The sequence below is a fragment of the Bos mutus genome, chromosome 7 (genome assembly GCF_027580195.1).
Source record: "Bos mutus isolate GX-2022 chromosome 7, NWIPB_WYAK_1.1, whole genome shotgun sequence".
NCBI lineage: Eukaryota > Metazoa > Chordata > Mammalia > Artiodactyla > Bovidae > Bos > Bos mutus.
In genome coordinates, this window is record NC_091623.1 from 53209579 (window position 1) to 53233292 (window position 23714).

A 23714-nucleotide genomic window follows, 5' to 3' on the forward strand; every position below is an offset into this window, starting at 1 on the left:
GAGAGCAGGTATAACTGGGAGGATGGAAGAAAGGATTGGTGAAAAGATAGGTGAAGTGATCACTACAAGCGTGAATGGACCGATATGGCCAAACCGCTGAGTAGCCACTAGAGCTTGCACCTTGACACTATGACCCCTTCTGCCTCTCCTATAAAAGATTTTGTTATTAGGAAGCAGAGACTACAAGGTCATTATATGACCTCAACCCTTATTACTGTAGGGAATGCTCATTCAATTTCTTTTTCCAACCCAGAAGGGTGTGGAAAATTTGGAAAGCCAATACCCTGGCTGTGGGTCCCAAAAAGAGACCAAGGACTCATCATCCTTTCTCCCACTGACACTTTGTCCGCACTCAGGAGACGCAACCTGAGTTTGAGGCAAGCTCCCTTTGTCAGTGAGAAGAAAAGTTAGGTTCAAGACCACTGGAGGCTGAAATGGACAGTGGATGAAAAGATACCTACTTGTAGGAGGCTCATCTGGACCACGTTCATTATAACCTGGAAGCAAAAAAGCCACACGTTAAGGGGAGGTGGAGGAACAAGCCCGGGTATCCCTGCCTTTGTCCACATGGGGTTCCTTTCTGGATGCCATTCCTTCTGTACCAGGTGAGTATCCATGCATCTTCTAGGATCAGACTCAAATGTCATCTCCACAATTAAGGCTTTCCTGACCTTTGGATTAGAAATTAATTGTGGGACTTCCCTGGTGGTCCAATGATTAAGACTCCATGCTTCCAATGCAGGGGGTGCTGGTTTGATTCCTGGTTGGGGAACCAAGATCCCACATAGTGCACAGTATGGCCAAAAAGAAAAGAATAAAATGAGCGTCATAAAGGACCAGGATGTCTCCCTGCCTACCTGATGGGGCAATGGTGAAAAGAAAGTGTGTGTTGTCAAACTCTATTCCCAGGCCGGGGACAGACAAGGGAACCAGAGTATAATTTCAGTCAACTTCATCACAGCTGTGCACTGACCATCAGGGACCCCCTTAAGGGTCACCCTTTCAAATGCTGTTTCTTTCTGGATTTGAGGCTCATTCCCAGTGTGTCTGAAGCTTGGACCTCCTAGATGTTCAGAGTTCCTGCCTTCCTTCCTGGCTAGAGGCCCCATCCAAGAGAGAGGCCCATCTTGGTCAAAAGTGAGGAGTGGGACACAGGAAACTCTACTCAGTACTCTGGAATGGGTCTATATGGGAAAATAATTTTTTAAAAAGTGGACATATGTATATATATGTATAAATAAGCAAAAATTTTAATCATTCCAGTTGCACATTTAAATAAAATGATGGTGTTTTAAATCACTAAATAAAAGGAAGAAATAAAGGAGGTCAATGACTTAAAAAAAATTACCCCAAACTGATGTAGAATTTAGAATTAGATGCTATGTCATTTGTGAGTAGTGATGGTTTTGCTTCTTCCTTGCTGGTTTGTGTGTCTTTTGTTTCTTTTTCTTGTCTGATTGCTGTGGCCAGGAATTCCAGTGCTATGTTTGGTACAGGTGGTGAGGGTGGGCATCCTTGCGTTGTTTCTGGTATTGGGGGAAGGGCTTTCAGCCTTTCACCATTGAGTGTGATGTTGGCTATAGGTTAGTCATAGATGGGTTTGCTGTGTTGGGATGTGTTCCCTCTGTACCCTTTGATGGGGTCTTCAGTTGTGAATGGGCGTTGAATTTTGTTGAGTGCCTTCTCTGCAGTTATGACCATGAATTGATCATGTGATTTTTATCCTTCCTTTGTTGGTATGTTATATTACATTGACTGACTTGTATATGTCAGACCATCTTTGTATTCCTGGAATTGATCTTATTTAAGCATGGTGTATTAAAAAAGAAAGTGAGAAGTGGGGAAAGGAGACAGATATGAGCTATTCTTTCTCTAAGTCTTCCCTAGAAAGATTTTTTTTTTGTGGCCGTGCCCCTCAGCATGTGGGATCTTAGTTCCCTGACCAGGGATGGAACCCATGACCCCTGCATTGGAAGCATGGAGCCTTAACCACTGGACCACCAGGGAAGTCCCTAGAAAGATTCTTCTATGAGTTAAATGCATAGAATGGAGCACAATTTTGGATCCTGAAAATAGTCTTGTACCCTGACTCTGCCACTCTCAAGCCACACCCACTTGGAAATTACATAATCTTTCAGAACCTTGGTTTCTTTGCCTCTAAAATGGGTTTGATCAAGGACCAGGTTTGCAGGGTGGCTGTGTGAGTTCAGTGTGGAGTCAAGATTCACACCAGAGTCTGTCTCAAGGTTTCCCCTGGAGAACTGACTAGCTAATAGAGACTCTTCTGGAGTTAGGGTGTGGACCCAGTGAAGTGGGCTGAGAACCACTCACCATTGAGGTAGAGACTGTCCTTGTCCAGAGAATAGGGACCCAGCCGGGTGATGCCGTGGGTCTGTCTGCTCAGCTCATGGAACACCTGCTTGGCCAGCAGACCGGGGCCGCTGGGGGACTGCCGGTAGGTGCAGAGGATGTTCACACCTGTCTTGGCACCATTGTTCACAGACCTGCGGAAGGAGAGGTTGGCCTTTGGGAGATGCAGTCCACCTGGCACTTATTTATATGGTCACCACATATACCTCACTTTCTGTGTTCCAGCCTTTTGGAACCATTCTTAGTTTCTTCACCTAGTCATACTCTCTCACCCTAGGATCTTTGCACATGCAGTCCCTTCTGCCTGTAAGTTTCTCCCCTTCATTTTTTACTTATGAAATTTCCTGATCATCCTTCAGGTCGCCACTTACATACTTCATCCTCCTCCAAGAAGTCTCCCAGACTGGGTCAGCTTCCATTCAGGCTCCCACAATATCCCATGCTTGTCGAATCACAACCCTGGCTATCTTCTATGTGAGCATATGTTATTTGTCCCTATTCCCTCCGGATGGTGACCTCCATGAGGTCAGGGAATAGGACAGTCTAGTTCGCTGTTGTCCTGTGGAACCCCCCGTACCTAGCACACTGCCTGCTCTGTGTGAAAACACAAGTCCTGCTGAACGGATTTTCAAATATGGTTCATCCATACAGTGGGATGTTATCTGGCCTTAAAAAAGAAGGAAATTATGGCAAACACTGAAGCACAGATGGACCTTGAGAACATTATGTTAAATGAATTAAGCCAGTCACACACACAAAAATACTGTATAATGTACAGTTCTATGAGGTACCCAGAGTCATCAAGTTCATAGAGACAAAATAGAATGGTGGTTGTCAACATTCAGGGGTAGATGGAAATGAAGAGCTGTTGTTTAATGTTTAATGGGGATAATTTCACTTTTGTGAGTTCTGGAGCCTGTTTGCACAGCAATATGAATGTATGTAACACCATTGAGCTATATGGGCTTCCCTGGTGGCTGAGGAGTTAAGAATCCACCTGCCAATGCAGGAGATGCAGGTTCAACCCCTGGTTTGGGAAGATCCCCAGAGAAGGAAATGGCAACCCACTCCAGTATTCTTGCCTAGGAAATCCCATGGGCAAAGGAACCTGGTGGGCTGCAGTCCATGGGGTCGCAAAAGAGTCGGACATGACTTATCAGCTAAACAACAACGACTGAACTATACACTTAAAAATGGTTCAGATGTAAGTTTCATGTGATGTGTATTTTACAATTAAAAAAATCAATTTGACATATGGTAGATATTCATTTAATAGTAACTTGGAGAAGGAAATGGCAACCCACTCCAGTGTTCTTGCCTGGAGAATCCCAGGGATGGGGGAGCCTGGCGGGCTGCCGTCTATGGGGTCGCACAGAGTCGGACACGACTGAAGCGATTTAGCAGCAACAGCTATGGTAGGGAGAGATTAGAAGGGTTTAGAGTTGTTTAGCCCCTGAATCCCTTGATCCTTGATGAGACCATTCCTACAAAATGTGATACAATAGACCCTAAAAAAGGTTCTTGCAAAACCAGCACTTCAAAAATGCATGCGTGTATATGTGGAATCGAGAGAGATGGTACTGATGAAGCTACTTGCAGGGCAGCAATGGCGATGCAGACATAGACAACAGACATAGAGTGGGAAGGAGAGGGTGGGATGACTGGAAAGAGTAGCGTGGAAACATACACATTATGATATGCAAATCAGATAGCCAGTGGAAATTTGCTGCATGACTCAGGGAGCTCAAACCAGTGCTCTGTGACTACCTAGAAGGGACATATGTATACCTATATACATATGTATACTTATACCTATGTATGTATACATATGTATATGTATACCTATATATGGCTGATTCATGCTGATGTATGGCAGAAACCAGTGCAATATTGTAAAGCAATTATCCTTCAATTAAAAACCAACTTCTTAAAAAAAATGTATGCCTGCAGTGGCATTTACACCTCCATAAATGCTGAGAACTAGGTGTCTAGTGCTAAAGAAAGACATGCTAAAAAAATGTTCTTGTGACAAGAAAAAAAATGTAATTATGTCTTGATGGGTGTTAACTAAATGTATTGTGGTAATAATTGTTTTACAATATACAAATATATCAAATCATTATGTTGTACACTTTAAACTATTAATAATACAGTGCTATATATCAATTACAACTCAATAAAACTAGAAAAGATGAAAATAAAATGACACACAAAAGGAAAAAAGGAAAGAAAACATTCGTCTTCCTTAAAAGGACAGTATAAATTCATGTGTGTGTGTGTGTGTGCTAAGTCGCTTTAGTCGCGTCCGACCCTTTGAGACCCTATGGATGGCAGCCTGCCGGACTCCTCTGTCCATGGGATTTTCCAGGCAAGGATATTGGAGTAGGTTGCCATTTCCTGCTCCAGGGGATCTTCCCAACCCAGGGATTGAGCCTGTGTCTCCTGCTTGGCAGGAGGAGTCTTTACCACTGAGCCACCTGGAAAACTGCTCTCCCATTTCTATTTCTTTATGCTCTCACTGCCTTTGAAATCACCTTACTTAGATATTTATTCTGCTACTAGGTATCAGTTTTATTGACTAGATGTGGGCAGGTCTACTGCCTGCCACCCAGAGTACCACCTGCCTCAGAGGCTGTACCATCAGTGTCAGTTGAATGAAAATATGAATGAAAAGTACTTCACCCATACCAACAGGTCACAGACCGACCAGGAGAAGTGAGATTAATTGCTCAGTGGACACGGAGTTTCTGCTCAGGGTGATGAGAAGTTTTGGGAGTAGACAGTGATGATGTTAGCACACCATTGTGCATGTAATCAATATCACTGAATTGTACACTTAAAAATGGCCAAAAAGGCTAATTTTACATCTGTATTATTTATGTTATTGGGCTTCCCTGGTGGCTCAGTGGCAAAGAACCTGCCTGCCAAAGTATGAGACATGGGTTCCATCCCTGGGTTGGGAGGATCCCCTGGAGAAGGAAATGGCAACCCACTCTAGTAGTCTTGCCTGGAGAATCCCATGGACACAGGAGCCTGGAGGGCTATGGCCCATGAGGTCACAAAAGAGTTGGACATGACTTAGGGACTAAAACAATGATAACAACAACAAACAAAATTATGTTATCACAATTTTTAAAAATTAATAATGTAATGTGAAAAAAATGGATGTAGAATAGGACCCTCCAAGGATAGCCTGCTGCCTCTGGGAGCAGCTCCCACAGCCAGGAGTCCACGTCCTTAGGTGGCGTGCCAGTGGTGGGGATGGTGGGGGTGTTCTCACCTTAGGGAGATGACTCTGCAGCCCGCATACCGGGCACCCAGGCTGCTCCTCTGGAACAATGGGCTGAGCTGGAGAGAAAGGAGAGAGCCATTGGTGGTCACATGTGGGTGTCGGTCCACAGGAAGGGCACGATGGGGTGAACGGGAAAGGAGACATCTCACCAGGTGCTGCATGAGGGTGTCTGTGATGTTGAACTTGTGGGAGCCTGGGTGACCCATGTCTGCAGAGTAGCGCAGGTTGTCGATGGTGAAGTTCAGCGTGAAGGGCTTCTCACTGACCTCCCCAGCTACAGTAGGTAGAGAGAGAGTCCAGGCTCACTGGGAGCTTGGGTCCCAGTGTCCACCCAGGTGGGGCTTCCAAGGGTCCTGTGTCTTCTTCCCAATCAACCTGAAGGTCACTTGCTGATGTGACAGCTCCAGCAACCAGTGAGGGTTGGCTTAATGATTTGGGGACTCATTTTTTGCGCCCTTATGTAGGCGTGGAGGGCTCTGTGAAAACACTGGTGGCTTTGTCCTTTCCCAGGAGAAAAGGGCACTGATGACCCCCAGACATCTGTCATAGTCTCTCTGCTCTCCAACTCTCTGTCTCTGTCTCTCTCTATGCACATATATTTATATTTAAATATAAATTTATAAGTGAATGTATACTATGTAAACATGTAGCTAATATATTATATATTATGTAATAGATAAATAAATATACATATCTTCCCATATATATGTGTGTGTGTGTGTGTGTGTATTTCTTTCTCTTTCTCCTCCCCTTACAGCCAGGTGTGCCAATCTTTTATGCATTGGTTAAAAAAACCCAACAGTCTAGCAGCTATAACCAACCTTTCAGCATCTCAGTGGACTGATGTGTAAGATAATATAATAATGACTCCTGCTTCAAAGGTTGTTATGAAGTTTCAACAAGTTAATTTTTGTAAGACATTTAAGCACAGTGCCTGGAACGGATGGATCAATAGTTGGGGTGACTTGTATACACCCCAAGAGGAGTAGAATAAAGGAATGTATGATGCAAGTGAGACGAGAGACTCCTTGACTTGACTCTAGACTAGATAAGCACAGCAGGAGCTAAGTGATTAAGCGAAAACTTTTCTCTGGGATAAAACTTTACTTCTCTCTCCTCCTTTCCCTCCACTCCTTTCTATGTATCACTACTTCCAGCTTTCCTTCTGCTCACCTTTCCTTCCATGTTTCTTCCCAAACATTTGTCCTTTCTTCTTCCTTCTATCCTTTCTTCCTTTTTCCCACCCACCTATCCATACACCTGTCCTTTTATCCTTCCTTTCTTCTATCCATCCACGTATCCATCCATCCACTCATCCATCCTTCTTTCCTACCTCACTTTCCCTTCCTTCTTCCCCTTCTTCTCTCCTTCTATGATCCTTCTGTCCCTCTTTCCTTCATTCCCTGCTTTCTTCCATCCATCTTTCCTTGCCCCCCCCTCCTTCAATCATTTCCTTTCTTCCATCCATCCGTCCTTTCATTCCATTCATTCCTATCCCCTCCTCACATCTGTTTATACATCCTCCCTCCTCCCCTTCACTTTCCCTTCTTCCATCCATCTTTCTGCCTTTCATCAGCTCATCCATCTTCTCTCTCTCTCCTTCCACTCATCACTTCTTTGATCAGTGACGGACCCAAGGACAGTTTGGGTGTGTTGAAATAACACACTCCTAAGGCAAGGGTGAGTTTCCCTGATGTGTTAATAGTAAAGAATCTGCCTGCCATGCAGGAGATGCAGGATACACGGATTTGATCCCTGGCTTGGGAAGATCCCCTGGAGGAGAAAATGACAATCCACTCTGGTATTCTTGCCTGGAAAGTCTCATGGACAGAGGAGGCTGGCAGGCTACAGTCCACGGGGCACAAAAAGTTGCACATGACTCAGTGACTGAGAAAGACAAGGGCGGTAGATTCTTGAAAACCTACAAGGTCCTCATTACAGGATTTGCTGGGAATGCATTTTGGTGAACACCTATTATGTCTGGTCCATGAACTAGAACATAATAGGTGTGCACCAAAAATCAGTATGTCTTTTGAGATAAACTCACTATAAATAGCAAGAAATGACAACATGAGTTTTGGAATTGCATGAACTCTTGGTTTTCTTATTTATCTGCTGTGTAGCTTGGGATTCTGAGTCTAGTTTCCTCAACTGTAAAATGGAGCAAAATCACATGACTGTATGGAGAATTAAGGTATAGAGTGCATATACTTTAATGAATTGTCCCCCCATTCATATGTTGAAGTCCCAGTCTCAGTTCCTCAGAAGGTGACTGGAGACCTCCCTGGTGGTCCCATGGCTAAGATTCCCAATGCATGGGACCTGGGTTCGAGCCCTTGTCAGGGAACTAAGATCTCACATGCCAAAACTAGGAGTCTGCATGCTGCAACTAAAAAACGATCCTGCATATGCAACTTAAAAAAAGGTCCTGAATGCTACAACTAAAGATCCTGCATGCCATAACCAGCACCCGAAGCAGTCAAATAAATAAACAAAATATTAAAAAAAGAGTACTAGGGAGATGGTGTTAGGAGAATTAAAATGCAAGCCATATGAAGGTCAGAATATAGTGGGATAACGCTGTTGTTTTTCAGTCACTCAATCATGTCCAACTCTTTGTGACCCCATGGACTGTAACCCACCAGGCTCCTCTGTCCATGGAACTCTCCAGCAAAAAACACTGGAGTGGGTTGCCATTTCCTTCTCCAGGGGATATTTCTGACCCAGGGATTGACTTCACAAATCCTGCATTGTGGGCAGATTCTTTGCTGCTGAGCCACGAGGGAAGCTGGGTGGGAGAACATAAATGTGTCTAAAACCTCCTGGGCGGGAACTTCCCACCAGGAATCAGGAAAGAGAGAAGGGATAAGGTAAGGACCTTCCAGAAGCTTCCCTCATGTAGGACAGAGGGTGAAGGAGAAAAACTGCTTTCCAACCCCAAAGTGGAGGCGGGCCAGGAAATCCAGGCCAGGCATACTCACTGGTGGTAGTGGGGGCCAGGGCTGCATAGGTGTAACCTGCAGACAGAAGATGAGAGAAGCTGAATCAGCATTGGGGTGAACATAAAAGATTAAGGGATATATGGTATTTGTTCTTCTCTTTCAGACTGTCATATAGAATTAATTAAGTCAAAAAGAGTAAAACAAATATTGTATATAAACGCATATATGGGGAGTCTAGCAAATGGCCCTGATAAACCTATTTGCAGGGCAGGAATAGAGACAGAGACATAGAGAAAGGACACGTGGACACAGCGGGGAAGGACAGGGTGGGATGAATTGGGAGATTAGCATCGACGTCTATACACTGTGTGTGTGTGCTGAGTTGCTTCAGTCGCATCTGACTCTGTGTGACCCTATGGGCTGTAGCCCGCCAGGTTCCTCTGCCCATGGGATTCTCCAGGCAAGAATACTGGAGTGGGATGCCATGCCCTCCTCCAGGAGATCTTCCTGACTCAGGGATTGAACCCACATGTCTTATGTCTTCTGCATTGGCAGGCAGGTTCTTTACCACTAGCGCCACCTGAGAAGCCCTTATATACTCTGCTATGTATGAAATAGCTAGCTAGCAAGCTCCGAGAGTTGGTGATGGATAGGGAAGCCTGGAATGCTGCAGTCCACGGGGTTGCAAAGAGTCGGACATGACTGAGCAACTGAACCGAACTGGGAAGCTACTGTATAGCACAGGGAGTTCAACTCAGTGCTCTGTGATGACCTAGATGGGTGGGATGGGGGCGGGGTGGGAGGCTCAGGAAGGAGGAGGGGTATGTATTCTGACAGTTGATTCACACTGTTGTACAGCAGAAACTAACACAACATTGTAAAGCAATTATGTGCACGCATGCTCATTTATGTCTGACTCGTTGTGACCCCATGGACTGTAGCCTGCCAGGCCCCTCCAGGATTTTACAGCCTTCCAGGTCCCTCTGGGATTTGCCAGGCCTCTATGGGATTTTACAGGTGAGAATACTAAAGTCGGTTGCCATTCCCTTCTCCAGGGAATCTTCCTGACCCAGGGATCGAACCCTCTCTCCTGTATTTCCTGCACTGGCAGGCAGATTCTTTATCACTGAACCACCAGGGAAACCCCAATTAAAAAAAAAAATGAAGGAAGTTATTTCAAGGAAAAACTGAAAACATGTTATTGAGAATTTGAAGCATTTTAATGGATTAATGTCATTATTGCTATTAGAAAAATAAAATAAGCAAAAGTAGTGGCTCAGATGGTAAAGAATCTGCCTGCAATACAGGAGATCTGGGTTCGATCCCTAGGTTGGGAAGATCCCCTGAAGAACCCACTCCAGTATTCTTGCCTGGAGAATTCCATGGACAGAGGAGCCTGGCAGGCTACAGTCCATGGAGTTGCAAAGAATCGGACATGTCTGAATGATAGACACTTTCACTTTCATACAAAAAATAAAATAAAAAATATTATACATTAAAAAAAAGATTAAAGAAGAGGGTGGATTTAGGGACCTATGTGGGGAAAGCAGAGAAGAAGAGGTGGTGGAGGGATGTTCAAGAAGAAGCAAGCAGGCAACAAGATTGGGCAGAACCAAGTTATTACTTCATCATAATGAAGACAACCCAGACCAGAAGGAGAAAAAGACGGATCAGAGCTCCCTTTAGAAGAATGAAAACAATGGCAACTCAAGTCCCCCTCCTCTTGATAGACCATGGCTATAACAGTCCCTCACCATTCACGTAGAGGCTATTTCGGTCCAAACTGAAGGAGCCCAGTTGGGTGATGCTGTCTGTCTCACGGCTCAGTTCCCAGTACAGCTGCTGTTTGTTCAGTGCGGGTCTTGTGGGGTCAGAGCGGAGGCTGCAGACTACATTCACTCCAGTGGCTGCTCCCCTCTTTTCGGGCCTAGAGAAGAAAAGATGTAGGAACGTGGAGTACTACGGAGGAGGCCGTCTAGGTGTGAAAGGGAGGAGGCTAAGGGAGATGCTGAAGGCATTAGCTTGGACGGCTGCAGGGGTTCTCCTAAGTGTCTTTCATCTGAGACCAGCCCCTAGCAACTCAGGACAGAAAATGTTTTAATTAGAAATTTGCAGGGGTGTTCCCTGGTGGTCCAGGGTTAGGACTTGGTGCTTTCACTGCCCTGCTTGGGTTCAATCCCTGGTGGAGGAACTAAAATCATGCATGCGATGTGACCAAAAAAAAAAAAAAAAAAAAAAAAAAAAGAGGGACTTCTCTGGTGATCCAGTGGTTAAGAATCTGCCTGCCAATGCAGGGGACATGGGTTTGATCCATGGTCTCGGAAGATCTCACATGCTGCAGAGCAACAAAGCCTGTGTGCCATGACTGCTGAAGCCAGCGCACCCTAGAGCCCGAGTTCCACAGCCAGAGAAGCCACCACAGAGAGAAGCCCATGCACCACAACTAGAGAGTAGCTAGCCATAACGAGAGAAAGCCTGCGCAGCAACGAAGACCCAGCAACGCCGAAAATAAATGAAAGCATAAATAAATAAATCGATTTCTTTAAAAAAAGGAATTTGCAGATAGGAATTTGCACTGATTATCCCACTTCTTCGCAGAGGACAGCTTTCATTTGAAACAAAATATCATACAGATTCTGTAAATAACAATGATGCCTTGTTTCCAAGCATGGAGCATAGTACCATCTGGGCCTGAAGAAGGCATGAGGGGTTATGGTGGGCACTGGAGCTCAGTACTTCCAGGGACATGCCTAGCCACTGAGTCCAGCGCCCAGTGCAAGAGGGTCCACTGACCGGATGAATCATTCCATCTGAGGGAGTCTCACCTGAGCAACTCCAGCCTGCAGCCAGCATAGAGGGGGCCGACACTGGTCTTATTGAGCAAGACCCTGAGCTGGTGGGGAAAGAGAGGGAGGTGAGCCGAAGGGACGAGAGGATACACAGGGACAAGGTGGACCTAACAGAGGCCGTCCAAGGGCTCTCACTCGGTGCTGTAAGATCCTTTCGGTGGTGCTGAACTTCAGAGAAGATGGGCGCCCCATGTCCTCCGAGTAGTGCACGTTGGTGATGGTGAAGTTCAGGGTGAAGGACACAAGGTGAAGGTCAGTGGCTGCAGTAGGGGAGGAAGAGAAGGATGTCCAGTTGGGGCCACAGTCATGGCCAAGGTTTCCTGGGAGACTGGGACTGACATATACACCCTGTGTGTGCTAAGTTGCTTCAGTCGTATCTAATTCTTTGAGACCCTATGGGCCGCAGCCCACCAGAATCCTCTGTTCATGGGATTCTCCACGTAAGAATACTGGAGTGGGTTGCCATGCCCTCCTCCAGGAGTTCTTCCTGACCTAGAGATCAGACCCACATCTCTCACATCTCCCTCATTGGCAGGTGGGTTCTTTACCACTAGGGCCACCTGGAAAGCCCATAATACACTATTGTGTATAAAATAGATAATTAATGAGAACCAACTGTACAGCAGAGGGAACTCTACTCAAGGCACCAGAAGCAGATTAAGGAAAGCTGTGGGCTTCTCAAGCTGAAGGAGAGAACATTCTGGAATTGCCAAGACATGAGGAACCTTCGTTCATTCATTCTGTGAGCACTTATTGAATACCTAGTGTGTGTGAGGTTCTGTGTTGGACTCTGCATGCCCAAAGATGAATAGGGCATGGGACTTCCCTAGTGGTCTAGTTGTTAAGATTCCACACTACCGATGCAGGGGGACGGGGTTCAATCCCTGGTTAGGAAACTAGATCTGGTGTGCCACAACTGGGAGTTCACATGCTACAACTAAGACCTGATGCAGCCAAATAAATAAAATATTAAAAAAAAGATGAGTAGGGCAAAGTCTTTCATTGTGGCCAGTGGAGTGAGCAGGTCATTATGCTGCAGGGGAAGCTGGGGGTGGGGGATGGTGTGCAATTCCAGGATGGTCACCCAGCCAATGACTGGGAAAGATTCTTAGAGGAAGCATTATTTTAAGTGTAACCAAACCTATGAGTAAGAGTTAGGTGAATAGGAACGGAGCAGTGTTAAGCAGAGGGAACAGCGTGGCTATAGTCCTGGCAGGACGGCAGAACAATTACACTCAGAATGAAGTGCATTGGCCATGGGGGAGCGTAGGTGTGAGACTGGAGGGATCCTCTGAGCCCAGAAAACTGGGGCAGTGGTTATGCGGGACAAGGGTCTGGACTTGATTTGTAGACCAGATGGGGCCATCCAAAGATTGTCCACAAGAGAGGAATTAGGGCTCCCCTGATGGTCCAGTGGTTAAAAGTCCGCCTGCCAATTCAGAGGACAGGAGTTTGATCCCTTGCCCAGGAAGACTCCACATGCCACAGAGCAAATAAGCCCATGCACCTCAATACTGAGCCTGTGTGCTGCAACTACAGAAGCCCGAGCACCTGAAGTCCGTGTTCCACAGCCACAGAAGCCACTACAGTGAGAAGCCTGTGCACCGCAACTAGAGAGGAGCCCCTGCTCGCTGCAACTAGATCCAGCCTGCAAGTGGCAGGGAAGGCCCAGCACAGCCAAAAATAAATAATAAAAGACAGGAACTATATGGACAGAGGCTCATTGGGAGGGACACTGCAGCTGCTGGGGGGAAAACTGTAGGAAGCCAGTGTGGAAATGACTGCAGTATCCAAATGCTGGTGGCCCAAAGAAAGATTAAGCAATGCAGATGCAGGGAGAGGAAAGACTCTCAAGACATTCCGAAAGGAGATGATTTTGTGATGGACGGATGTGGGTGGTGAGCAAGAGGGAGGGCCTAAGCTGGCACTCATGTCCCTACCTTTGGTGATGGGGAGAAGGAACAAGTTTGGGAGAGGATGATGATGTTAAGGGTCAGAGACCAAGAGGCCGTGTGATGTCTGGCAGCTGGGCGAACCCAGGGTTGGGAGCTGCTGTGTGGTTGGGACTGGACTCAGGGTTTAGATTCTGAACAACTGGACCCTAAGCAGCCAGATGGCCCTTAAGATCCATGGAAATGGATGTGTTCACTCAGGGAAGGTGAGTAAGCAATGAAGGAAGAAGTGATCTTGTGGGAATGATTTTGTAAAAATGCCTTGGGTACCAGTAAGAGCCTTTCTACCTGTAGGTTTGGAGGATGGAGCCAGAGAAGACACTAGGAAGAATGTGGAGGTCCAAGCAGAGGAAAAAGACACCAGAAATGAAATTGAGAGTGGTACATCTGTAAAGAAATAGTGGCAGTGGTGGTGGTTCTAGTTATTAAAATGTGCTTCTTTTCAGTTCAGTTCAGTCGCTCAGTTGTGTCCAACTCTTTGTGACCCCATGAACTGCAGCACGCCAGGCCTCCCTGTCCATCACCAACTCCTGGAGTCCATCCAAACCCATGTCCATGGAGTCAGTGATGCCATCCAACCATCTCATCCTCTGTTGTCTCCTTCTCCTCCTGCCCTCAATCTTTCCCAGCATCAGGGTCTTTTCAAATGAGTCAGCTCTTCGCATCAGGTGGCCAAAGTATTGGAGTTTCAGCTTCAACATCAGTCCTTCCAATGAACACCCAGGACTGATCTCCTTTAGGATGGACTGGTTGGATCTCCTTGCAGTCCAAGGGACTCTCAAGAGTCTTCTCCAACACCACAGTTCAAAAGCATCAATTATTTGGTGCTCAGCCTTCTTCACAGTCCACTCTCACATCCATACATGACCACTGGAAAAACCATAGCCTTGACTAGATGGACCTTTGTTGACAAAGTAATGTCTCTGCTTTTCAATATGCTGTCAAGGTTGGTCATAACTTTCCTTCCTCTTTTAGCAGTGGATAAAGAAGATGTGTGTATACACACACACACACACATAGGAATATTACTCATTCATGAAAAAGAATGAAACAATGCCATTTGCAGTAACACGGATGGGCCTAGAGATTGTCACACAGAATGAAGTAAGTCAGACAGAGAAGGAGAAATATCATGACATCCATTACAGGTGGAATCTAAAGAGATATGATACAAATGAACTAACTTACAAAACAGAAAGAGACTCACAGACTTAGAGGATAAGCTTAATGGTTGCAGGGGTGAGGGGGAAGGATGGGGGAAGGGATAGTCAGGGAGTTTGGGATGGCCATGTACACTCTGCTATATTTAAAATGGATAACCCACAAGGACCTACTTGTATAGCACAGGGAACTCTGCTCAATGTTATGTGGCAGCCTGGATGGGAAGGGAGTTGGGGAGAGAATGTATACATGTATGTGTATGGCTGAGTCCCTTTGCTGTCCACCTGAAACTATCACAACATTGTTAATCGGCTATACTACAATACAAAATAAAAAGTTAAAAAAAGTAAAAACAAAGAAACAAAAAATGTGTCCTTCTCTGCCCCGTGTAGCCTGCAGTCAGGGCACCATCCTCAGTTGTGTGTATCGGGGAGGGGAGGAGAGGTGACTCTTGCCACCTGCAATTCAGTCCACGTTTGCTATGCAGGTCCTCTGGGCCACTACGATCCAGAGGGCTGTAACAGGAGGGAAGGGTTGGCTGGTTAAACAACTCCTGTTTTTCAGGGGAAGGGAGGTGGTTATAGGCACATAGAAATACTCACTGTTGGCAGTGGTGGCTGAGGTCCGATGGGAGTAACCTGTAAAGAAGGGGTGAGACGATGAGAAAGGGGATGGAGAGACGTTTAATGAAGAGACAGCTTGGCCATTGGAGAGATGGCAGCTGGACCAATATGGCTCTGAGTCGTTAAAAGGAAGACCGCGTGCTCACCGGGAAGGGATCAAAGTCTACTACTGCCCTCGGTCTCCAGAGAGACAAAGGTGTGCTCTGTTGTTGTTTAGTCGGTAAGTCATGTTGGACTCTTTGTGATCCCATAGACGGTAGCCGCCAGGCTCCTCTGTCTGTGGGATTTCTCAGTCAAGAATACTGGAGAGGGTTGCCATTTCTTCCTCCAGGGGGCCTTCCTGACCCAGGGATTGAAACCGAGTCTCCTGAATTGCAGATGGATTCTTTACCACTGAGCCACCTGGGAAGACCAAGGTGAGCCCTAAGCACTTTGAAACATGAGTCCGCAGTGGAAGTGCAGAACCCTTCTGCAGCAGAGCCCACCCAGTGGGGATGAAGAGACCCACCCCCAACATAGCCCCTCACCACTGATGGAGGCACTGTCATCACAGAAGCTGGGAGAAAACATCCCAAGTGCTTGGGTTGGGGACCTCATCATCTTGGGGAATCCAGGAAGGAAGGGGCTACACCTGGGACTTTGGTGGGTATTGGTCTCTGTTTTCCCAGGGTTGGAGGGAAATGGGGGTAGGGAGAGGAGGCAATGGGCTCCTGGACTCTTCTCTTCCCAAGGGCTGGGATTCAGACAGAGGGTTATAGAGACTTCTGAGGCCTCTTAATACTGCTAGGCGTGGTGAGCTGAGTTTGGTGGTTGTATCCTACACATGTAGGGGGAGGAAGGGAGAAGAGGGGGAAAGATGAGTCAAAGTGAAGAAAGGATAGGGAGAATGTGGGGCCTCATGAAATGCAAACATTAAAAAAATGATGGTGGTCTTCCCTGGTGGTCCAGTGGTTAAGAATTTGCCTGCCAATGCAGGGGTCATGGGTTCAATTCCTGGTCTAGGAAAATTCCACATGCTGACGAGCAACTAAGTCCATGCACCACAACTACTGAAATCCACATGCTCTAGAACCCATGCTCCGCAACAAGAGAAGCCAGCACAATGAGAAGCCTACACCCTACAACAGAGAGTAGCCTCCTCACTGCAACTAGAGATTGCACGGCAACAAAACCCAGCAGAAACAAAATAAATAAAAAGGATGGCAGACCCTCACCATTGACATAGAGACTGTCCTGGTCCAGGGAGTAGGGGCCCAGCTGGGTGACACCGTGTGTCAGTTGACTCAGCTCCCAATACAGCTGCTCTCTGTCCAGCCCAGGGCCCACTGGATCAGGGCGGTGGGTGCAGACAGCATCCACTCCAGTGGCCGCTCCATTCTTTTCAGGCCTGGGAAGAGCAGCAGGAGAGGAGGTTGACAGTAAATGGAAACTCTAGGAGTAAGGGAGGGTATCAAGATCTCTGGGGATAGGACAGGAAGGGGCCAGGGGAAATGGGAAGGCTGGTAGAGAGGTGAGAAGTCAGACTTAGATTTTCTGAGAGCACAGACTTCCAGCCAACCTGGGACTTTAAGCAGAGTTGGTGTTGGGGGGAGGAAGTATTTCAATTAAATTGCAAATCTGAAGCCTGCTTCTTTCTGGGATGGGGACAAGAGAGCTCACACTGGAGACAGATGAAGAGCTGGATAGGTGAACAGCTGGAATTTGGGATTAAAGCAGGTTAAGAAGGCATGTTTCTCTTGAGAGAAATCATCAGGATAGAATTGAAAACCTAAAGGAAATGCCCTCATTGGTCAAGGGGAGGAGAGGGGGGGAATTCAGAAGGATGACCAGGCTAGGGGCTCAATCCTGCTGATAGTCTGCAGAATCTGGGGCCTGTTGGGGGAAGTCCTTGGTCCTTAAGTCGGTGACTCCTGAATACCACCTCAGCTGAGGATACAGGGAAGACAGGAAGGAGGAAGGTCAAACTCCTTGGGTCTGGGAGCACTTGAGGCAGCTCTGGCTGCCAATGCCAAGGTCTTACCTGAGTGCTGTCAGTCTGCAGCCTGAGTACAGGTGGCCCACACGGGTGTTCTTGAACAAGAGTCTGAGCTATAGAGGAGGGAGAGGGAGAATAGGAAGTGTGAGGGTTGGGAGACGGGCAGATGTGATATGGGTGTGGCTGGCATCCGTGGGAGCAAGGGTGAGGTAGGTGGGGCTTGTGTTTGGTGGGCGGGGCAGGAGTGAAGTGGGCGGGGCTCTCACCAGGTCCTGCAGGACTCTCTCCGTGTTGTTGAACTTCCAGGAACCAGGGCGATGCATGTCTTCCACATAGAGCAAGTTATTGATGGTGAAGTTGAGGGTGAATGGCACCAGGGCAGGGCTGGCTACTGTAGTAGGAGTTTGCGAGAGATATCCACTGAGCTTACCCTATGCTCAATAAGCTGGGGCATGGGTCATCCCATGTACGTGTCCTCAAAATTGGGGAGGGTCTTCCTCCAGCATGGGTAGTTTCCACAGGGAGATCCCAGACATCGCCCCCACTGGAAGCACCAGGGATAGTTATGAAAAAGTGCACTAAAGAGTAAATATTGGGTTGGCCCAAAAGTTCCTTCGGGTCTGTCCATGTGCTATAACAGAAGAACCCAAACAATTTTGGGGCCAACCCAATATATCCATAGGCAGGATGCAAGCATATCTGACTCTTCAGTTAACTAAAATTCCAGACAGATGTCCTGTTTTTTTTTTTTTTTTTTTTTGAGCTTTTTTTAAAGAAACAATTATTTTTCTGAGATTCATCTACTTATTGTTTTTAAAATTTTGCTTGAAGAAATGCTTGCATTGCATTTTTATGGGTAAGACTCTGTTGTAAGTACCTTCCTTACATTTTAACTCATTTACTTCTTGAGGCAAAACCTTTGGAGGGAGATAGTATTCTTATCCCCATTTTACAGATGTAAAAACTCAAGGGAGGTTAAGTAATTTTCCCCAAGCCATTTAATCTATAAATGGCAGAGCATAGAATGAATTCAGCTGTGTGGTCCAGGAATCTGTGCTCCTAACCCCTCCACTTAGGACCACTGGCAAGTCCCACCTGTAGTGACCACTCATTCTGGCCTGAGTGGTCAGTGGTGAGAACTCCTTCGGATGCCCTAGCTGATGAGTATCTAGAGATTCAAGCAAGCCAGAGATAATGATATCTCAGACTCTCAGTCGGGTCAATGGGTGGTATTGAAATCTACTCTGGGCCAGTTGGAGGCCAGGAATGGGAAGCTGGCCTCTGATTGAGCCAGAGTCTGCCTAAGTCCCTGACCAGGACCTGTGAGACAGCTATACTTGTAGCTCATGCTATTCCTTTCTTTTCTGGAAATAAAAACTAAATTGCCTGAAAGACCCAACTCTTCTCACCACCAAATCTCACCCATGATAATGCTAATTATAATTCAATATTTACTTGCACATTCACATCTTTAGTCTCTGTCTTTCATGTTGGAAGGCCATCTAAGACTAGCCCTTTCTATTCTCTTTGCTGCTGTATCACCGGGGCCTTTTACATAGTAAGTGCTAAATAAATACTTATCAAATGAATGAATGAATGAATGAGTATGATGATCTCCAATGACCAAGATCTTTGCAGGAAAAAAGTGCAGAGAGGAAGCTCCTACCTGTAGAGACTGAGACGGGGGCCATAGAAGTCACTGGGAAGATGGTAGAGGTCGTGGCAACTGAGAAGAAAACACAGTAAGGCAAATATAGCAGTAGAGAGGGCTTCTCTAATCAAGGAGGGCCCATCATGGAACCTTAAGATCCTGTTCCTGTTCAGCCTAAGGGCTGTACTGGGCTTGTCTTTTCCCAGCTGGAGAATGAAAGTAGGGAAAGTCCAGAGATTTCCTGGTTCCTTCCACCTCTGGGTACATGGACTAAGGATAACAGGGAGGAAGGATGGGCCCCAAAGCAATGGGACATTAAGGCCCACAAATTACTACTCACTGCTGGGGGTGGAGTTCAGGGCCTGATGGGTATAGCCTGCAGAAAGAGAAGGAGACAAAAGATCAAGGTATAAGGATGGTGGGGTGGGAGTGGCAAGAATCTGGGGCAAGAATTTGAGTTTCTATGAATCTATTTATTTAATAGATTTAATTTATTTAATACCCACTGGTAAAGAATCTGCCTGCCAAGCAGGAGACACAGGTTCAATCCCTGGGTCAGGAGGATCCCCTGGAGAAGAAAATGGCAACCCATTCCAGTATTCTTGCTTGGGAAATCCCATGGACAGAGGAGCCTGGAAGGCTACAGTCCATGGGGTCGCAAAAAAGGTGGACATGACTTAGTGACCGAGTCACTATAACGGCGATTTATTTAAGTAGTGTTCATGGGGCACCCTCAAAGTGCAGACCGTATAGACAAACCTTAGAGAATGCAATGAAAACAGAGAGATTTTTTAATAGATTTTTAAAAAATGTGGACCACTTTTAAAGTCTTTTATTGAATTTGTTACAATATTGTTTCTGTCTTATGTTTTGGCTTTTTGGCCACAAGGCATGCAGGATCTTAGCTCCCTGACCAGGGGCCGAACCCTCACCCCCTGCATTAGAAGGTGAAATCTTAACCATTGGATCAGCAGGACAGTCCCAGGGGACTCTCTGGATCAGGTCATCTGTTGTTTATCCCTCTGCCATCTCTCCCCCTCACCCTCTCTGAGTGTCTGATCTCTCAATGTATCTCCAGAAATGCTGTGAATGAGGGAACAAACCAAAGTTGCAGGCTAGTTTGAGACAAGCTCAAACCCTTCCCGTACCGGGTAGGAGGACAGGTGATCTAAAATGTATGCCATGAGCCCAGGGCACGTGGTCTGCAGTGAGCCCCGCAAGGAACCAGGAGGAGGTCCTGAGTGTAGCTCATGGTATGGTGAATGGTGGGGAGGGACAGTTAGTGCGTCAGGGTTAAGGGAGATGTGGGGACCCAATATGAGTCAAGGATACTCTGGTGCAATAAAAGGGGTTTCAGGGGGTAGAGGCCATCAAGGATTCCCCATCAGCATCCTCTCATCAGGAGAGAAGGCCTTGAGGGTGGATTCAAGATAAAAAAAACCATGAGGGGCTTCCCTGGTGTCTCAGTGATACAGAATCCACCTGCCAGTGCAGGGGACATGGGTTCGACCCCAGGTCCTGGAAGATCCCACATGTTTTGGAGCAACTAAACCTGTGTGCCACAGCTATTAAGCCTGTGCTCTAAAGCCCGGGAGCCACTACTGTTGAGCCCAACTGCCGCAACTACTGAAGCCCGTGTGCCCTAGAGCCTGTGCTCTACAACAAGAGAAGCCACTGCAACGAGAAGCCTCAACTAGAGAGTAGCCCCCGCTCAACTCAACTTGAGAAAGCCCACAGAGCAAAGACCCAGCATAGGCAATAGATAAACATTTTCTTTTTAAAAAAGAAGAAACCATGAAGCCAAGATCTGAATCAACACACCCAGAGCACACAGCCAAGCCTCTAAGGGCAAGACAGGGAGTGTGATCTCAAGTCTGAGCGGCTCACCATTGACGTAGAGACTCTCCCTGTCCAGGGTGTAGGGACCCAGCAGGGTGACGCCATGGGTCAGGTGGCTCAACTCCCAGTACAGCTGCTCTCTGTCCAATCCAGGGCCTTTGGGGTCAGGGCGATGCATGCAGATGGCATCCACTCTGGTGGCTGCGCCATCCTTCTCAGGCCTGTGTAAAAACCTCCATATGGTTGGTCCAACTAGCTCTCCATCTGTCCATCCTGCCTTCCCTCTCTTTGCCACCCCTAAGGCAGAAACCTCAGAAGCCTGAATTAACAAGAAAGCTGCTGGGATCACCCTCTGTGTTTTTTCAGTCTTCTAATTTTACTGAGACTTTCAATGGCTAAGTCAAAGATCTCTCTTGGTAAATGTCACATTGCACTTGAAAATATTTGGGTTATTTTCAAATATCTTTGGATATTGATTTCTAACATAATTCCACAGTGATAAGAGAACAGACTCTGTATGATTTCAATACCTTTAGGTTATGAAATTTTTGCACCTTGTTTTATGTCCCTGGATATGTTCCAGTGTCTCCCAGTATATAGTCTATGGGAATTTGAATAGAATTTGTATCCTACTGTTGTGTGAAAACTGTATAAATCTTAATATCACATTCCTATAGGTAATTATTCCCTGGAGAAGGGCATGTCAACCCACTCCAGTATTCTTGCCTGGAGAATCCCATGGACAGAGGAGCCTGGTGGGCTACAGTCTATGGGGTTGCAAAGAGTCAGAGACAACTGAAGTGACTTAGCACACACACACGCACATGTAATTACTATACCTACACCGTATATAATATAATATATACCGGGCTTCTCAGGTGACATTAGTGATAAAGAAGGTTTTTTATTATGTCTCCTGCCAGTGCAGTAGACATAAGAGGTGCAGGTTCAATCCCTGGGTGGGGAAGATCCCCTGGAGTAGAAAGTGGCAACCCCTCCAATATTCTTGCCTGAAAAATCCCATGGACAGAGAGCCTGGCAGGCTATAGTCCATGGGGTCACAGAGGGTCAGACACGACTGAGGGACTGAGCACACACCTTGCAAGGACGTAATGCAGGCAGTGGAGGCAGTGCTGTTTAAGGGCTAGGAGCTTGGCTCTAAACCTGAAATGCTGGGGTTGTTCTGTGTGACCTTCACAAATGACTTAATCCCTCTGAGCCTCAGTTTCTCCTTTTGTTCTTGCTTCCTGAGTGTAGGGAGAAGACTGATGATTAAATATAAAGTAGCAGCACACTGCCTTGGTCTTAGCACTTGTTAGTTGCTGGTGTTATTGTTGTTATTAATACTTAGTATCCATGAACAGTAGTCATTCTAAGCGTGAGTGAAGTCAGGGAGCTGGTAGATTATGGTCCCATTAACCTGTTGGCTGTGTTGTTGGGGAGGGTCTTACCTGAGCAAGGCTAGTCTGCAGCCCGAATAGAGGGATCCCAGACTGCTGCTATTCTTGAACATGTGTTTGAGCTATTAAAAAGGAGAAGGGAGTTGAGAAGGAACCGCTGAGAGAGGCCAGGAGGAGCTGGGATATAGGTGGACTAATAGGTTGGGTGGGTGGGGCTGGCACTAGTGGGCGGAGCTGGGGCAAAGTGGGTGGGACTAGTGTTAGTGGGTGAGGCTGGCATTGATGGGCAGGGCTCTCACCAGACCCTTCAGGATCAACTCGGTGGTGTTGAATTTCCAGGAGCCAGGGCGCTGCATGTCCTCCTCGAAGGTTAGGTTGGTGATGGTGAAGTTGAGGGTGAAAGGCATCAGAAGAGGGACTTCTGCTGCAGCAGGGGAAGGAAAAAGACCACTCCTGAGTCAGACCTGGGCTGAGATCTAAGATAACTTCCAGGGACAGAAATGGAGGGCCCAGATCTGAGGAAGCAAAGATTCCTAGCTGGCAGGCCATCGTAGGACCAGAGACAGAGGCTAAATAAGGGGCAAAGCAAAATGCTGTTAAATGCAGTAGGGTGCACATTCCTTAGGATGACTATTATTTTTTTAAAAAAGAAAGAAAAAGAAATTTTGGGAATTCCCTGGCAGTCCAGTGGTTAGGACTCCACCTAGTCTTTCACTGCTGAGGGCCCAGGTTCAATTCCTGGTTAGGGAACTAAGGTTCGGCAAGCCATGCCATGTTAAAAAAAGATACTGTTGGTGAGGATATGGAGAAATTGAATCCTTATGCATTGTTGGTGGAAAAGCTGGTGGCGTTGCTATAGAGAACAGTTTGGTGGTTCCTCATAAAGTTAATTCACTCCTAGGTATGTACACCCAAAGAACTGAAAACAGGGACTTGGAGACTTGAAAACAACTGTTCACAGCCACAGCATTTACAGTAACCAAAAAGTGGAAGAGACCTAAGTATCCATTAACAGATAAATGGATAAAGAAAACATGGTATATACAATGGAATAGTATTCAGCTATAAAAGGAATTTAGGAAGTCAAGAGATACCTGGAGTAACAGGCAAATTTGGCCTTGAAGTACAAAATGAAGCAGGGCAAAGGCTAACAGAGCTTTGTCAAGAGAATGCACTGGTCATAGCAAACACCCTCTTCCAACAACACAAGAGATGATTCTACACATGGACATCACTAGATGGTCAATACCAAAATCAGATTGATTATATCCTTTGCAGCCAAAGATGGAGAAGGTCTATATAGTCAGCAAAAACAAGACCAGGAGCTGATGTGGCTCAGATCATGAACACTTTATTGCCAAATTCAGACTTAAATTTAAGAAGGTAGGGAAAAACCACTAGACCATTCAAGTATAACCTAAATCAAATCCCTTACGATTATACAGTGGAAGTGACAAATAGATTCAAGGGATTAGATCTGATAGACAGAGTTCCTGAAGAACTATGGATGGAGGTTCATGACATTGTACAAGAGCAGTGATCAAGACCATCCCCAAGAAAAAGAAATGCAAAAAGGCAAAATGGTTGTCTGAGGAGGCCTTACAAATAGCTGAGGAAAGAAGAGAAGTCAAAGGCAAAGGAGAAAAGGAAAGATATACCC

General features: G+C 46.3%; 1 protein-coding gene across 1 annotated transcript in view; it reads right to left on the reverse strand.

The window, feature by feature from the left end:
• LOC102286877 (mucin-16) overlaps positions 1-23714 on the reverse strand; it is a 74277-nt gene that overhangs the window by 21250 nt on the left and 29313 nt on the right. Inside the window, exons 17-33 of the mRNA XM_070373614.1 lie at positions 22354-22478; positions 22106-22176; positions 20703-20875; positions 19156-19191; positions 18831-18890; positions 17431-17555; positions 17210-17277; positions 16404-16576; positions 15169-15204; positions 11589-11713; positions 11430-11497; positions 10359-10531; positions 8644-8679; positions 5812-5936; positions 5651-5718; positions 2332-2504; positions 462-497 (exon numbers count right to left, since the gene is read on the reverse strand). Coding sequence (XP_070229715.1) covers positions 462-497; positions 2332-2504; positions 5651-5718; positions 5812-5936; positions 8644-8679; positions 10359-10531; positions 11430-11497; positions 11589-11713; positions 15169-15204; positions 16404-16576; positions 17210-17277; positions 17431-17555; positions 18831-18890; positions 19156-19191; positions 20703-20875; positions 22106-22176; positions 22354-22478 — 1671 coding nt within the window. The remainder of the gene's footprint in view (positions 1-461; positions 498-2331; positions 2505-5650; positions 5719-5811; positions 5937-8643; positions 8680-10358; positions 10532-11429; positions 11498-11588; positions 11714-15168; positions 15205-16403; positions 16577-17209; positions 17278-17430; positions 17556-18830; positions 18891-19155; positions 19192-20702; positions 20876-22105; positions 22177-22353; positions 22479-23714) is intronic.